Raw genomic sequence first — 17,924 nt, 5'->3', positions numbered from 1 at the left:
TGCTTCTAGCACTCAGCTCTTAAATAAAACAGTTAAGGTGTGTAAGCACCAGACGCTTAATGCATGCATCTTAGTAGTGGGGGCTTCCTACCAGGCATTTTAGACATGCTCAAAAGCTGCTCAACTTGGTCATTTGTTTTCCTTCAGTAAAACTATTCTTTTTAAATGTGCACTGATTTTAGAGCCAAAATACTGTATCTTTAGAAATCTTTTTTTTTTTTCATACTCATCCTGAAGTCCAGTCTTGAATAATGCAGACCTTCTTTCTTGAAGACCTATAAGAGAAAGTCCCTTAAGTAGTTTGAAAAGTATTGTTGAATTTGAAAGTGTACTATTTATCTAGTGGCTAATAGGCAAGGTCACATGAAAATCTGATAATTGTAGTTCATCATAAGAATCGAGCTTTGAGAAGAGAAGGCTTCAGGGAGACCTTCTAGTGGCCTTTCAGTACCTAAAGGGAGCCCAAGAGTGAGGGAGAGAGATGTTTTGCAAGGGCAGAGAGTGATAGGACTAGAGGGAATGGCTTTAAAGTGAAAGAGATTTAGATTAGATGTAAGGAAGGAATTCTTAACTGTGAGGGTGGTGAGGCACTGAAAGAGTGCCCAAAGAAGTAGTGGATGCACCATCCCTGGAGATGGTAAAGGTTGTTACTTCATGAATGACTAATTGGGTAAAACTCCACCCAATCAAAATCCCCTCTGATAAGGAAGTTTTAAAATAATTTTCCATGCAGTGATTCTATAACTAAACTGGAGACATTTTTCATATTTGGGAAGGATTTCAGGGTTATTTTAGCTTCTACTGAAACTTTATGCCTATTTTCATATATGCCTTTATAAATACAGAGCTGTACTTACTCTAGATAATATGTCCTAAAAAGCTGTCACTTCTGTCATTACGTATTGCAAACCAGAATTTAAATACTGAATTCTCAATTTGGCCTACAAGCTCTAGATAGCCACATCCTGAAAATACAGTTCAAGGGCCATATTCTATTTAAAAAATCTTAGCCCTGAAGGAGTTTTTTAGATTGTGAAATCAAAGTGCTCCTCTTAATTTCAGCTAATGAAAGGTGTTCGACTTTCATTTTCTTCTGCCATTGACTTTTTTCAAATCATTATAAACATGTTGAATCTAAGGGTGATGTAAACATTCACTGTGAACTTAAGCAACAGTGAAAAATAGACTCAGTGTTTTAAAATCCATTTTAATTTTGTGGTTGCTGGATTTCTTACTAAATTAATTTACTTAACTAGATCTTGAGAAGAGCTTTGTCAATGTACTTTTGGCAATTCAAATATGGTCTAGATGACACAGACTGTGTTTTCTTTCACAGATGTGCCATTTTATTACTTAATAAAATATTTAATTCTTTTCTATGTAGAAATTTTAAGTAGTTTAGCTATTATGAAAGTTTATCGGTCTACAATTGCCCACAGGCACATTTCTTTTAAGGTGGGTGTAAAATACTAATTGCAAACATCTGTGCTCATGCTTTTATGACCAGTGAAGTGAGTTCATTCTTGAGCTTTTCCAAACTGCTACTCCCTGCTGCTTTGTCCATCTCCACCTTTCTCCATCTCTATCTTTGCATTCCAGTCCCCCCATTTTCAGCTCAGTCTATAACTGTACGTGAAATAATCACACCTGGGAATGATGAATATCAGTGACAATAAATCTTTTCTTTATGGTATCTTTGCTTGTTCCTTTATTTACATAACAACAAACATGTTAGGAGCTCAAGATTCATGTAGTTGATATCCTGTCTTCCAAAATGTCCAGCTAGTGCCAAGAGCACTCCTGTACTGATATTCCCCACAATAACAAAGGGTGCTAACAGCTATAGCAAAACCTTTTTATTCCTAATTGGGCTGTAATTCAGAAAAATGAAAATGGCAAAGTAAAAGCTTTTTATTTTACCTAACAAGAGGACATCCTCAGATACATCAGAAACAGTCTGTCAATTTTAGAGGAAGTTTGACTCAGCTTTTCTCCTTTCTGTCTTTTTTCCCCCCACAAAGATACAAGGTGTTTCAAGTTGCAAAACTTGAAATAATACTTGAGATATGAGCTATATTCTGCTCAAATTAGAATTCCTACTTGCCAAACTCTATGTAGCTTAACCAGACTGAGTGATCTGAGATGTTTTTAGCACTGCTATTTAAACCTCTCCTTTGGATTGCATTTTGTGTAACTTCGTCATTTCAGGTATTTCTTCTTCCTTCACATGTTCCAGTGACTGCCACATTACCACATGGTTATACAAAATAGAACTTTGTTGCATAAAAACATTTATGAAGCAAATGTAGTTGTCATATCAAGCATCAAAAAACCCTGAGCTTTTCTTTGTATGGAATTACTACAAAGAGGCTCCCTGATAACATTGACAATGGGACACAACAGATTTTTAAGGCTCTTGAAAATAGTCACAAACCTTGATTTTGCGTGGCTGATGCTGGAAACGAAGAATTCCAGGGACTAACTTGTCAGTCTTGGTTTTGTAAACTCATCTGGTGACCTACAAGAGTAAAAAACCCAAACCACTAATTATTTCTCTAAATGACTAAAAGCACTCAGCTAGGATAGACTGGCAGAGCCATGCAAGACAGCTGTAAGAAAAGCAGTTCTACAGTCCTGTTATGAGAACTACACTGCAGTAAATGTGGAAAGCAATGAATGCATTAGTATTTTCAGTTCTGAAATTGCCAAGCAAGAGTAGCTTCAAGTTTGATTTAGTTGTGGAGTTAATACACGAAGGTGGACCTGTTATTTCAGGTAGGGCTGTTGGTTGAGGGATGAGAAAGGGATTTCCATGCAGTTTACCTCCAGGCTGAATTGTGTTTTCAAGTTCATGTAATGCTTCGTGATCAAGGATCTCTGAGGAACTGAGACAAGCACTTACACTGCAAGCCGTGTGACAAAAGCTAGATAGGGATTCATCGTGTTCAAAAGCAGGATTAATCCTTACAGCATTTTCTGGATTGCAGCTGCTGAGAGTAGGACTTCTACAATGCAGAACATTTTTGTTTCGGTAAGATTTGAAATTGCAAAAGAAACAAAAGGAATAATTTGAAATGTGAAGGAAAAGATGGTGAGCAGCTTACTGCAAATTAGAGTTTCTTTTGCACTTTCTTCTTATCTTAATAATTAAAATGATGAAAAGAAAACCAAGGCTTCCTAAGCCAAGAATGAGAGGTTTAAAAATGAAGGGTTGTGTGGGTTCTGGAGCAAATTTTGCACAGCGCTGTCCTTGGTAAAGCTGGTGTCTACGTACAGGGCATCTAAAATAAGGAAAGGAAGAGAAAAAATGTACAGAACTTCAAGGCAAAAAATACTGAGTATCTTAAACAAAAAGAACGGAAAATCTCCAATGTAATATGAACTCATTATTTCCACTACAAATAATTATGTTTCTGCATGAAAATTATGTGATTGATCATAGGGAAAGATAATATTTTTACACTCAAGAGTGAGTTTTAAATAAAAAGAAACTGACATATTCCTTGCCAACCTACAAATTTTAAGGAAACCACGCATTTTAAATATCTCTGACAAATTTCTAACCCCACAGGTAACATTTGTGGTTTAGAACTTTGGAAGTTCAGGTGTGTTTTAAGGTAATGTCTGAACACAACTTTGAAGCTTATACTCTGTTTTCTGGTGATTTCACTCTGGGGAGTAAGGTCTGGAATAGGAGTTCTACTACAAGTAGCAGAACTCTACAAGACAAGGGGGAAGTGAATTCACAAGGAGCACAAGGGAAAATAGTAGGCTATAATTTTCTCTCTGACAGTACTAGTTTGCACAAGCTGTCAGTCCAACACTGGTGGGAATTTGTGACTTGCTATAATTCACAAAAAATTTAATTTATTATTTTTAGTGCTTTTATAAGTCCTCATGTTGGTTTAGTAATACTTGTACATTCAGGTTTTTTCTGGATGGGGAAAGGATTATTTTGCTTAGTGCATCAGTCTTGGAGGAATAGGTCAGACCCCTTGCTACCTCAGCGAAGTTTTGAAGAGGACCTTTCTAGGTCACAGGCTCACTTCCACATTCACTAAATGCTGCAGCTGCTCTACTGTGACTCTAAAAGTCAGGAATTTGGCAGTAATTGTGGTGAATTCAATATAATTCCTGTGATACCCATTGAAGAAAATTAATTTTGGTAGTTGGGTTGTTCCAGTGAATAATTTGAATAATTTTTCCAATGGTCTTAATTTTTGATGTTAATCTTAAGTAAGGTAAAAGATGTATTGTGAATCTAGTCAAAGTATTGAGAGAAAATAAACAAATGCAAGAATTGTAACTTGATCCTTGCTTATGTACATGGCTGGTTAACTACTGTGTGCCAGTCTAGTATACAGTTTCACAAAAAGCTGTGAATTGTCTAGTCTTACAATGAGAAGATACTTGATACTTTGGAAGAGAGTGAATATGTTCAAGTACTGTGAAGTTCTCAGTATTGACTTAAGATAATTCCATTTAAAAATCCTTAAGAAATATATTTGCAGTAAGGAAGAGCTGCTAATCTTCAAGTCTTTCCCAGAAATCCCTGAAAGCAGCTTCACCCTTCACGTGCTTTATTGGGTGGTCTGGAATCGCAGTCCAGAAGCCTTATGTGAGAGAAATAATTTCCACTCTGATTATGTGGTCTTAAACACATAATTTAGGGCATGACAGAGGAATGGAATTAGATTATTGAATATTGCACAATCCTAAGATCTGCAATGTAGAAATACTGTCATATTCCAAATAAAGGTTTTCTTTTTAACATATCTCACAAAAATGTAACTGCTTAAAATGCTACAATGTAATTGGTAGCAAAACTGTGAATGTGTTATTCCATTTTTCCAAAATGTGTTTGGAAATCTGAAATGAATGCATGCCTTTGTGTGTGTCATCACTGCCAATGATGCTGAATTTCTAATAAATTTCTGAAGCATCTTTAAAAATAACTAGATCATAATGTTCTCTGTATACTAACAGGCAGAAATGGATTTATCCATGGTGAGACTATTTATACTTCAGAAGGGTATTTGCAGTGTGACTTACAGCATCTGAATGTCGAGCTTTTGGCTCATTAGCATGGTTTCTGGGGCTGTTTAGAGAATTCATCAATCCGTTTACCTGCAGACAGCTCCTGTTCCCGGCACCAGCTCGCACTTGCCGCCGTTGAGGCAGAGCTGGGGCTGCAGCTCGCACAGGCTGCGGCAGGGCAGCCCGTCCCGGCTGGCGTAGCCAGGCCTGCACAGGCAGTCGGCCTCCCTGGTCCACTCGTTCAGCACGCACTCGGAAAACTTGTCACAGGCCAGGAACTTGCAGGGGTCTGCCTGGTCAGCTGTAAAGGAGGGGTGAATCAGTAACTGAAGCGTTACCCCAAAGGGCCTTGGCAGGGCTTGTGGCAGCCAGAGAAAACAGCTCGTGTTCACTGGCCTGCCACTTGGGTGGGCTGAGAGGAGGATGCTGTCCAGCATGGAAGGACAGACAGCCTCTTCCTGTACAGGACACGACCACGTCATGGTGACGTCTGCACTGATTTACCACATCTCTGTTATGCACTGAGTTTATTTTCATCTCACTGACAAGGATTTTCACATTTGGATGATTTTACCCTGTTTTTGCTGTGAGTGCTATCATCATACTCATGGATCCTGTGCTACAGCCTTATGAAATAATTTCAACTCTGATTATGTGTTCTTAAACACATAATTTAGGGCACAACAGAGGAATGGAATTAGATTATTGAATGTTGCACAATCCTAAAACCTGCAATGTAGAAATACTGCCATATTCCAAAGAATATGCTTACAGGCTTTGTAGTGTGGGGTTTTTGCGTGGGTGGGGGTTTTTATTGTTTGTTTTTTTGGTTTTTTTTTGTGTTATGGTATAATAACATTGGAAAGGCCTGTTTGGTTTTTTGTTTTGTTTTTTAAATATTAGTAAGAGATGCCTCTGTGAGATTAAGGGAAAAGGACCCTGCTGATGTTCATGGGAAGGCCCAAATCAGAGACAGCTTTTACACAACTTTGGTTCTCCTTTCCCATTCTCTGCCAATCCAACTTGTACTGATGGGGTGATGAGGAGGAGGGCTGCATCCACCTGTCCTGTCTGATGGAGTCTGTGTCCTGGGTACCATGGGGCAAAAACCTTAGAAGGCAAAAAGGTGAGAAGCAGATCAGGGGATAAAAAATCCTGTTCTTGCCATCAAACAGCCCTGGTAAGATATATGAACACATAAAGGAAAACAAATAAAAATAAAAAAAAAATGAAGAAAAGAAAAAGAGAGCAGAGAAGGAAAAGAGAGCAGAGAAGGACACAAGAGCAGATATACAGGTATGAGCTGGGCTCTGTGGCCCTTTATAATGATGTAGTTTGAAGGGAAGGTTTGTACTGGACATTGCAGCTTGTAACTGGGATGAGAGTTATCTTCTGCAGCCATTCATGCTTTATACACCAGATGCTCAGTAACACTAATTTAAATGGAAAATAAAGGTTGCATTTGTTATAGGAATACTGGAAATCTCAGACAAACACTGGGATATTCTTCAATGGTAGAAATGAATCCATCAGAGTTGATCACTTATAATCAATCCCTCGATAATTTTATGGCTAATTCCTGTTTTTAATTTTTGACTAGTGGTTTAGTGTGCACCATTTCCCTTTGCTATATGCAGTGTGCATGTTGGCTTGATACGTCCTGTGCTCCTGGACGGGAGTGTGAGCACAGGTAAACAACAACAACAACAAGTAGAGCTTGGCCCAAGCATTTGGCTGGGCTGAGTTCTTGTGATAATATTTCATCTTCCTTAACACATACATGCATACTTTGTTATATTTTCTGTTTCCATAGAAAATAATTATTAATGATTTTTAAAAAATCAATTATAAAAATTAATTATTAATTCTTAATGAAATATTTCATGCAGGTATTTTGAAAAGTCCTTCTTTATGGTATTATTTAGGACCAGTGCAGTCAGCCCTTTACAGCTGCTGACTCTTGATGTGGATTTTGGACTCTCAGTTCCCATCCATGTTTTGCTTTGGTAGATCACTACCACTAGATGGCTCTCAGTTTCACAATAAAGAGGAATTTGCTTATATTACCTTAACTTGATAGACAGGTTGGATTTAATTTTTTGGGGTTTTTTTCTGAAATTAAAACGCACCTGCTTTGCCACACCTGTACTGGAATACACTGGCTTTGTGAACACAATTTCTTCTATTTTGACTCTATAAGCTACTTTATAAGCTATATATACTACTATATATTACCTAATAAGCTTATAAGCCTCGATAAAACAGCTCTCTCCACAAATTCTCTGTAATGAATTCTCTGTTTTCTTGAATTAATGTTGAAATACCACATCAGTAAAGCATATCAGATGAAGATGAAAGATTTAAAATTTTTTATGAATTTGCATTTTAGGATCTTTCTCATTTTAATTTTTATTTAAAGAAAATTCATTACTAAACCAGGGAACATATGGCAGTCCAAAGTTTACTCTTTATAATTAACTAATTTGATATTTTATTAATCAAACATCAGTTTATTATGGTTTATTTGGAGGGTAGAATACTGTGATTTTGTTAGCTTTCTTTACCACAAGCTACCTATGCTTTTAGTGGCCACAAAGACATATGTAAAAAGAAAACTGGTTAGAAACTGAATTTTAAATGGATTTTTGTTCCAGAATAGTCATAGATCTGTACATAAAAAACCAGCTTAACCAAAATTGCTTGAGGCATCTCCATACTTTTGCTATTGTTCTTCTCCATGACAATGAAATTAAATTCAACCCTGAAATAATTGCCAGAGCCTGAAAATAGATTTAGGCTTCAATTTTATAAAATAGTGTAGTTTTTGAAAACACTAAGTTTTTGACGTAAGAATAGTGTCCAGATGTGTAGTTACTGGCTTTCCACTGTTTAGCAAGGACTACAAACTTATTTGAAAGATATAAATCCAGAGGGATTCTAGAATTACAAATCTATGGAGTACTACATAAAGTCATGCCCAATTAGTGAGTATCTGTAGAATCCAATTATTCCTACACATTGTCTCCTTTTGTTTTGAATGCTGTATCTCTTTAGAAAAAGATCAAATAATGCTCTAAACCATGGTTTGCTTACAACATTGCAATAATCACCAGAAATTATGTTTCCATACTCCAATGCAAGACCTGCAAACTGCACATGAGCATTTCTTATACCTGTCTCCACCCAGCACTTATTCCAGAGATCACTCTGTCTCTGAGCAGCAGCTGGTGAACAAGCACAGCCCAACAGCTCCACCCAGCTTTTCATTACAGTAAGAAAATACATCTGCAGAGAACTTGCAACATCTTTTTTCATCTTATTACCCCCTATCACTGGAAGGATATTGCTAATGTGGTTGTTTCCAACACAGTCATACTTCTGAAACTGTAACAGTCTGAAAAACGATTGTCTGCTTAGTTTTGATTTAGCATATACATTAGTAATGCAATCTTACCTGGCTCAATATCCAGGGAATAGCTGTCAATCTCCAAATTGAGGTGCTGAGCTGCAGCATCACAGAAATCTTCCAAAACACAGTGTACTGCTTCTGTGATATTGTATGGCACTGTCTTGGCAAATTTCATTTTGCTGTTCACAATCACACTTCCATTCCTGAAGTTGAGAATTTCCAGGTGCTTAAAACCTGTAAGGTTGGACTGAAGGTATGGAAGTAACTGCAAAACAGAAATTTGCCTTTATTTTAACTTGCTGTCAGTGTCTACCTGCTATTAATTTCTCTTATAGTCAATTTTCATTATCAAGTACACACATCACAGATTTATTTCCCTGAGTTTAATACAATTGTTAAGCTCCATGAACAAATTAACTTTTCTGTTTAGCAGTATCTTCTTCTGGATTTCTGCTCTTTTCTCAATAATGTATTGAGATGGATGGGCAGCAATTTCCCCTGTAATGAAATGCATAGCAGTTGGGAGGTTTATTCATCTGGAAGAGAAAAAAATTACCTCACTTTTTGCCAACTTTAATTATTTTCAAACATTCAATCCAGGCAGGTTAGGGCATAGTATAATAGGCATGTTATAGCTGAGCTGACCTGTGCCCTATTGTACCAACAGAGAAAATCCATATCTAATCACAGTCTATGCTATGATATATTTTTAAAAGCCTATTTTTAAATGCAGCAAGCAGACACAAGTCTCAGATATAATCAGCACTGCTATAGTGTTGATGTGGATCTAAGAAAAAGCCAAATAAATTACATGCTAGGCATATATCTGGGTTCTCTTGATCAAGTAAAATCTTTCATCACTGACTTCATAAACCCTGTCTTCAGACTCTAAGAGCATCCCAGGCTTATGGATCCTTTAAAATACAGCTTATCAGACTGAATTCTAGTAGGGTTTAGTATTGTTAAAATACTGTTCACTTCAGTGTATTCCTTTAAATTGCACCCAGCTACCACAAATGCTGTTCAGGTCGATTTTCACCCACCAATTGCATGAACTGTTGTTCCAGTGCTTTGTATTCTGTCGAGCTCCTGTTGAAGAGGTCGTCAGAGAAGTGCATGTTGGTCACCCTCAGGCTGAAGAAAACCACGAGCTCTTTGCCCTTGGCGGCAGTGGTCATGGAGCTGGTGGTGACATACTTGAGCACGGGTGCAGGGGTGGTTTCTGCAGGCTCCGTGGTCAGCACTGGGATGGAGCCACTGCCCTCGTCCAGCCCCGCCGTGCTCACGGCGCCGATCTGATCCAGCTCGGCCGCGATGTCCTGCACGCCCATCCCGGTGCCATCCACAGGAATCCCCTCAGAGGCTGGCACTGAGGGACCTGGTAACTCAAGGGACTGCTCAATGATCTCAGAGGGGCTGTAGGACGGGCTGGTGGCTGCGGGCAGCGGTGCTCTTGGTGGCAGCACATCGGTGATGACAGCTCCAGGCTGCACGGTAGAGACACCACTTGGAGCAGTAAAGAAAGGCAACCCTTCATAAGTTCTGGCTGTAACAAAAATGTCATCCCCTGATGATTCTGGTTCTTCCATGATCTTAACTGCTGCAGGAAAACATGATAAAACTGAATTAGCTATGCTGAAAAGCAAGCACAAAAAGCATCAAGCATGGTAAAAAGAAATGTGTACGGTATTTCCACTGAACATTTTTAACAATAAGTTTAACCTTATGTAAATATGAAAATGTTAACGCCATCACCAAGAAGGTCTACTGAAACAAAATACCTCATACACATGTTTGAGTCATGGGATTTCTGCAGGTTCTATGTCTAATATTTATGCTTGGCAAGTCTTTCCTGAACCTCTACAGCACATTCTTGTTCTGAAGGTACATAATCACACTGTCAGTTTATATTGTCTGAAAGGGGAGATTGGAGCTTTGAGCTCTCTGCTTGGAACGCTTGTATGCCAGAGTCATTCTGCTTCGCTCTGTGAAAAGCTAAAGCTATTATTTGCCAGTAATCATAAAATGTGATTACAAAAACAATACAGCCCCTCCAGAAGCAAACTGTGTCAATTTACCCAAAAGACAGCAGCAGCAATGAAAAAATATTCAAACCTTAAGAAGCCATCTACTGCACCTGAAGCAGAACTTTTATGATATTCCCATGGGGGCTTGGCATGGATCTAGGATATGTGCTAACTGTAGCTGAAATCCAAATCTAAAGTGTCAGGAATGTGACTCTTTGAATTTGGCTTGAGGCTACCTGGCCACAATGACTTCACAATAAATGATGTCCTCTACCAAGCCACCTGCCCAAACTGGTGCCTTTGTCCTTTTCCAGGGCTATACCATTCTTCATGTGGAACTTTTAGCAGCCCCCTTCAGGCAAAAACACTTATTGGCAGAATGGAAAGAAATTTTTCTCCCTTCCTTTCCCTACATCCTAATATTCTCCCAGTGGCCAATGAGAACATGAAAGGAGAGCAAAGTTTTGCATTTGGAATATCCTTGCCTGAATGAGGTGGCAATTGTCCTGCCACCCCATTTCAATGAAAGACTCAGATGCTCTTCTCTTGCCATGTCCTCATGTTTCTTGTATGATTAAGGATACGGACAGATTAGAAAAGCAAAGCCTAGTGATGTTCTCTGTTTACAAAGCTCTTGCTATTACTTGTTATGCTTCTAAGGAGTGAGAGTCACTTATCAGTTAAGAGAACTCAGAACAGCTTTGCTGGCATTAGTGCCCGAGGCATTAAGGCAGGATGATCTACTGATGGGATGAGCCTGCAGCCCCACAGACATCTCTCTCAGCACGAGAGCACACACTCCAGCACACACCATTGTGATGGCATTTGTTAGGCAGATTATATTTTAGAAAGATAACTACAGGAGAAAGTTGTACTGAAGTGGCTTTGAAACTGCAGCAAATTTGAAGCAGAAATGCACAACTATCTATATATTGCATGCCTGGCACATAGCTATGTGTATATATATCTACATATGGTCTATACATAGACTATAAAGGTCTTCTGGCATCCTCTTATTACAAGCAAAGTAACTTAAAAGGCCTTGAGGGCATACCAAGATGATCTCTGAGCATCTATCACCTGTTTTTATAAGCTGCCAGTTCTTAGCAATCACCGTGTCTCCATCTGAAAGCAGTGACCCAACAGTTTGTATTGGTTCCTGTTAGTAAATGGGCTCACATCAAGGGCTGCTGGGCACCCACTGTGGCACAGCACCATCCCAAACCCAGGAATCACTGACCTGTTCTTTGTCTAACAGGTGTCATGTTATTGCTGCCAGACTTGCCTACACCAGTGACATGTTGAAATCAGCACTGCAATGATTTACAGCTCGTTTTACCAAGATTTTCATCTGTCTACATAAGGCTTCAATAAAATTCAGTCCTAAGAAGTTAGGAACTATGGATCAAACAGAGAAGACCTAGCCATTTCATAGAATCAAAGAATGGTTTGGTTTGGAAAGGAACCTAAACATTATCTAGTCCAACCCCCCTGCCATGGGGACCTTCACCTTCTACTACACCAGCTTGCTCAAGGCTACATCCCACCTGGTCTTGAACTTCGGGATTGGGCATTCACAACTTGGCTGGGTAACCTGTTCCAGTGCTCACCACCCTCACAGTAAAGAACATCTTCCTAATATCTAACCTAAATCTACACTCTTTCTGTTTAAAGCCATTCTCCCATGTCTTGTATCTACATGACTTTGTAAAAGATCCCCATCCAACTTTCTTGTACACCTCCTTTAGGTACTGTAATGCAAAGAAAGGCTCTCCCCAGAGCTTTCTCTTGTCCAGGCTCAACAAGCCCAGCTCTCTCAGCCTGTCTCCATAGGAGAGGGGCTCCTGCCCTCTGACCATCTTCCTAGCCCTCCTCTGGACTCCGTGGTCTTTTTTGTGTTGGAGGGGCCAGAGCTGAACAGAGTACTCCAGGTGGGTTGTGACAAGAGTGGAGTTCAGAACTGAATTACCTCCCTTGACCTGCTAGTCAGTGAAATGAAAAACAAACCCTTCCCAACCCTTTGCATTTAAAATGTTGGGTTTATATATTACATCAATATATATTGATTTTCAGACTAGATGTAAAGAAAACACTTTTTTATTATGAGATTGGTGAATATGCAGCCCAGAGAGGTGGTGGATGCTGCATCCCTGGAAATATTGAAGGTCAGACTGAATGGGACTCTGAGCTACCTAATCTAGCTGAAGATGCTCCTGTTTATTGTAAAGGGGTTGAACTAGATGGGCTTTAAAGATCCCTCCCAATCAAACTTATTCTATGAATATGTGAATCCATATGCACATAAAAATATGTGTAAAATTTTTCAACAGAACACAAAATACACTTACATCATTCATCACAAAGGAATTATTTGTAAAAACTTCACCAATTTGCTTTCTAGAAGAGATTTTCACATCAGAAGACAATTATGTTATGAAACCTCTACAAGTACAAATTCAGAAGATTTAGACACAGTCTCAGCAGATTTCATTTCAGCAAAAAGTTTAGTTTATAGAACTATCACTCAGGTGTAGGGAATCCACAGAGGGCACAAAATAAGTCAATGAAATCAAATATATTCCCAGAGTAACCACATTGAAGGTTAAAAAATACAATGCAATTAAAAGCTGATGTCTGCAATAAAAACTGCAACTCAAATTTCAGCCACCTCTTACCCTCTCACAAAGTTGTTTGTTGAACTCCCCAGATGGTTTTTTTTTTGTACTGTATAGCCAAGGCAGGACAGTATTGTACTGAGAGTGTTGTAACAAAAATTAGACACCCATTGGCAAAGACATGAAAACACTAAATTAAGAGGCATTTTCCTGTGCCCATGCTATATTAAATCTTTGTAAAAGGAGTTGTCCATGTAGGCATTTATTCCCTGCTGAGGGAATGAAATACGCAGATTTGACTTGTCAGAAAAAAAATCAACTGCCATTTCAACAACTTCATTTTAGGTATCTGATTAATTGGTCCTCATATTTTTTTAAATGAGGGAAACCCTTCTAATTGACCATGAATAAGGAGTAATTGTTAGGGAAAGGTCAAATTGTCATGAGACATTTTCCTAGAGGGTTTGCATTAATGAACAGGCCCAGAATGTTATACTTTAAGGGGTCCTGGCATTTGCTTTCATTCATGAGCATAATAAGCACTGACATATTTCCCAAGTCCACTGGTGGGTATTCTGTACATGCTCTGTATATGAAAGTTACAGTGCTACAATGTCTATGTATATATTTGCATACTTGCTGGCTGAAAGAAATAACCAAAGAAGGGAAAATGTGCTGTTAAGAGATTGGTTCATAATACAGGGTAAGAATCACCTTGTGTGCAGCTCTGCTGATGCCAATACCAGATGGATACAGAAGGTAGATGCATTGGTGCCTGAAATGTCACTAAATCCCTGGACACAGGACTGCTGTGTATAGACAAAGTGCTGAATTTATGTTCGAGGCCTTTAATTTTAACTAAGACACAAGTAATATGAGGATTAAGAGAATTAAGAGAAGAGGATCGTTAACCTAATGCATCACAAGTGTCTCCCAACACATGATTACTGATTACATTCATCTTTCTAACTGCAAAGCCAAGACAAAAGAGCCACAGTGATCTAAGACTGTCATTCTGTCTGTCTGTTTGGACCATCCAGAAACGAGGTTCAGTGTCCATTGAATCCATAAAACTCTTTCTTCACTGACTACAGAGAAGCTAAGTTCTCTGGGAATGCACACCATCTCTCCTCCATCCTCCAGTCCTAAAACCTCTTTTCTCTATTAACCTTTTTCCTTAGCATCCACACTGGAGCTCTTGACTAGTCTAACTTTTCATAGGGCAGCGTGAGAGCACAGCTCTAACTCTGCTACTCACTCCACTACTGTGGTGTTCTGTGTAACTTCTAGAAGCCTTCATCTTATTTTGAAAATTTCCATACCTTGCAGCTGTGCTTCATTATCAATGTTCTCAGCCTCAAAGATAAATGTCATTCTCACATGATGTCACAAGAAGAGTATTTTCTATCTTAATAAAATACTGCTTAGTAATGATAATCTTGTCTCATTATTCTCAGGACTATTTACTTCTATCTGACATTGAAAACTTAGAGTATGACAAAATTTGTGAAATCAAGACCTGAACATTTAAACCACTACAGAATTCAGGGCACTGAGCAACCAAAGCTCACTAATCTTGTCTATATGTTCATTATGAATGAAGGATGATTCTTTAGCTATCTCCACATGGGTATCAAGGCCAACCTTCTGTTCAGCACCAGACAACCAGACAACCCTGTCTTACTGACTTTTCTGCTTAGCTAAGTAATTTGTGAAGGCCACAGACTGTGTGTTTGACTGGGGATGTGTTATGACATTGCCCTCATCTCATTGGGATCTTTACCATGAATTCTTTTTGGGAGGTCAGTAGCATTATTTACTTCTGCAATGACTGAAGAAACAAAATGCAAAGAACTTTTCACTTGTTTCAACGCACAAAGATGAAGAGAAAACCATTAAGAAAAAAGCCAAGCCATGACTGCTTTTATTGCTCTGCAATTTTCCCCTCACAGTGGCCCAGCCTGCCTGAGAGCAGCAGAATGATGCAGCTCACTAAAGCCTGACTGTCCATAAGCATTTCACTGCTGCAAGCCAGCCAGTCTTTTTCAACTTGCACAGAATTTTCAGTACAGGTGAAGAATTCTCTTCACGTAATGCCTGTCAGTATTTTGATTGATGCAACTGTCCTTGGGAAATGGAGGCTCCCCTAGACTTTATGGAAGTCTGTTGCAGAAAGGAGTCACATCTGCCTTGAACAATTTCATATTTGGTCTCTGTACCAGTACAAGCCCTCTGAAATATCAGTTTCTTGTGGTATTAAAATTCATTCTTTCTTTGATTGTAATTTTCACATGCATTGGCCATAGCATGGCCGAAAATAGTAATTCAGCTTGCTGTTTTATAAATATGTTTATATAAATAATTTGCGGTTTTATAAAGGACTTCTGTCACTTCAATTAAAAGTTTTCTGAAGAAGACTCTTTCTGTAAAGCTTTGAAACAATGAAATCAATACATTTAATATTTTTTTAAAAAAATGTTTGAATTCAAGTTAATAATTTAAGTACAACAGGTGGAGATAGAACAGATAACTATTAACTGAGCAATCTTACTTTTTAGACCTGTATCAAATTCATATGCTGAGAAACTTGATGTTGAACCTTAGCTAGTGTCTTTGGCATTTTCATTTTTCAGCAGTTTTAGAGGATTAAGCATTTCAGAAACACAGATATAATTTAAACAATACAGGAATAGCTGCTGTTTAAAGCATACCCCAAATTCTGAGTACAATATATTTTAGAGAAAGTTGAGGTGCATTATCAGATACCTTGTATGGACAGTAGGTCAGTGGTAGGTTATTTCCATAATGTGACAAGTCACTTTCACCATTTTCAGAACCTTTTACCTCTTCTGCTACTGAGATTGCTCGATAAAATTACATACTAGTGCTCAAGCACTCTGAAAGTCAGTTTTCTGAGTAAAGTCCTTGCTAAAAATTATGCAACCAAGAATAAAATACTCTTGTGAAGTAAGGGGATTTGTAAGTACATTTACATAAAAATATGTTAAAAATGCCAGGGATACCATGGCTGTTTTGTATTGTAAGATATTTTGTATTGAAGTTCTGCATAATTTTCTACCATAGATATATCATATGAAAATATATATTAAACAAGAAAGATACCATGCTAATCTTGGAAGCAAACCCCAGCAGCAGTGAATTTGCAAAGAGAAAAGCACTTTTACAAAGAAAAGAATCAAAACCAAATAAGAAAACTCTTGATTAAACAATAGCTTCAGGAGGATTTAACATCTCTTATTCCCATTGTTAAATGCTCTCAATCAAATTTGAAAAATTCCTCTCATGAATTTAAAATAATGAAATCTATGTGAAAACAGCCTGGGCCTTTACAAACACTTAGAAAAATAAAGAGACATTCATCTAAATGTTGCAAACACTGCTGTATGACACTAAAAGTTTTAGAGAACCCCAAATGGAGAACCTGGAATACTCTTTTTGATTTATTTTATATTGGAATGTTTGAAAACAAAATCTGACAAGTAACAATGCTTATCCTTCAGAACTTAAAGTGATTTCCAAATTCCTGCCCATTTTCTCTATTTTTCTCAACTGTGCAACAGACAAAATTCAGAGCAAATTTTTGTAGAGGATGGGACCATCAGACAGTTTTGTGGTAACAAAGTTTATTAGTTTACAAAATGGCAAAAACAAAAAAACAAAATACAAGTTACATGATACAAATTCAACTAATGTGTTGACCAAGGACCTGAAATGGAAACGAAAAACATGAAATTAGAACGTTAAAACCAGTGATTCTCTTATAATTTCATAATCAAATGAGCACTTTAAGACTTGCCAAGAAAAATGAAAGCACTGAACTTTTTTCCCCCTTGTACTATGTAGTCACTTGTGTGAGAAAATGGTTCATGCAACTAAAGTTATAGAATGAGGAGGGTTTTGGTCTTCTAAATTGTGCCTTGAATGTATGTAGTCTGATTTTTCTCAGTGTTTTGAAATGGAAAATGTGACTCTGTGAGAGAGATAGAAGGAGATATTTAAGAGGGAAGATCCTTCTGGCTTTCTGTTTCATTGTAGGAATGCATTTCAGTCTTACTGATACGGAAAAGGACTTTGGGTCAGATGCCTTAGTGCAGACTTGGCTTGTTAAACGCACCCATCGTGCTTGGATTGTGGCCTGAGCAGCCAGAGCAGCCAGGGCACTCCTGTCAGGGGGCAGGCAGGATGCTCAATGATAAACCCACAGTGCAGGAAAATTGTCCTTACAGCCATGGGCCCTAGGCTTGTGTGCAATCCCCCAAGAGACCCTCATGTAACAGTGGGGTGCAGAAGTCTTATGCCATGAGCTGGCTTTCCAAAAAACAACACTTAAATTAATATTTGGGATTGTTCTCACATAAAATGACTGGATTAAGGTACATGAGTTTCATTTAACTTTTCCAATTGTTGTTGAGTAGCAGTGACAATACAAAGATTAAACATTGTTACTCAAACTGCTCATAGAACTTACAGGTACATTGGGAAGCTAGAAATAGGAAAAAAATAGCTAGTGAGCTGTCCATAAAATACTCTCTTCACTCCCCATGAAAGAACTAGTAAGCATTACTAACACTAACCTTCTTGCCATAGTTTTTAAAGGAATTGTTAATAAAAGGGCAGAACCTCCTTTTAACAAGCAGGGGAAAAAAAAAAAAAATCATTATCTTTGGTAACTGCAGCTGATGCTGACTCTATTCTCTTCTACCCTGCCACGTATCACCATTAAAATCATCTGCCTTGATGCTTTCAGGCATGCATTCTCCTCAAGCCACACTACTATTACTACTACTACTACTACTACTACTACTACTACTACTA

The 17,924-nt window shown here is 38.2% G+C and overlaps 1 protein-coding gene across 1 annotated transcript in view; it reads right to left on the bottom strand.

Moving 5' to 3' along the window:
• Positions 1-2,486: 2,486 nt before the first annotated feature.
• The window catches only part of IMPG1 (interphotoreceptor matrix proteoglycan 1), a 51,253-nt gene continuing 35,815 nt past the window's right edge, over positions 2,487-17,924 (bottom strand). The window contains exons 13-18 of the mRNA XM_059469264.1: positions 9,490-10,046; positions 8,492-8,711; positions 5,128-5,338; positions 3,105-3,281; positions 2,824-3,005; positions 2,487-2,518 (exon numbers count right to left, since the gene is read on the bottom strand). Of these exons, the coding sequence (XP_059325247.1) occupies positions 2,487-2,518; positions 2,824-3,005; positions 3,105-3,281; positions 5,128-5,338; positions 8,492-8,711; positions 9,490-10,046 (1,379 nt within the window). The remainder of the gene's footprint in view (positions 2,519-2,823; positions 3,006-3,104; positions 3,282-5,127; positions 5,339-8,491; positions 8,712-9,489; positions 10,047-17,924) is intronic.

Source organism: Ammospiza nelsoni, chromosome 3 (assembly GCF_027579445.1).
Source record: "Ammospiza nelsoni isolate bAmmNel1 chromosome 3, bAmmNel1.pri, whole genome shotgun sequence".
Lineage (NCBI taxonomy): Eukaryota > Metazoa > Chordata > Aves > Passeriformes > Passerellidae > Ammospiza > Ammospiza nelsoni.
This window is presented reverse-complemented; position numbering and strand designations above follow the sequence as displayed.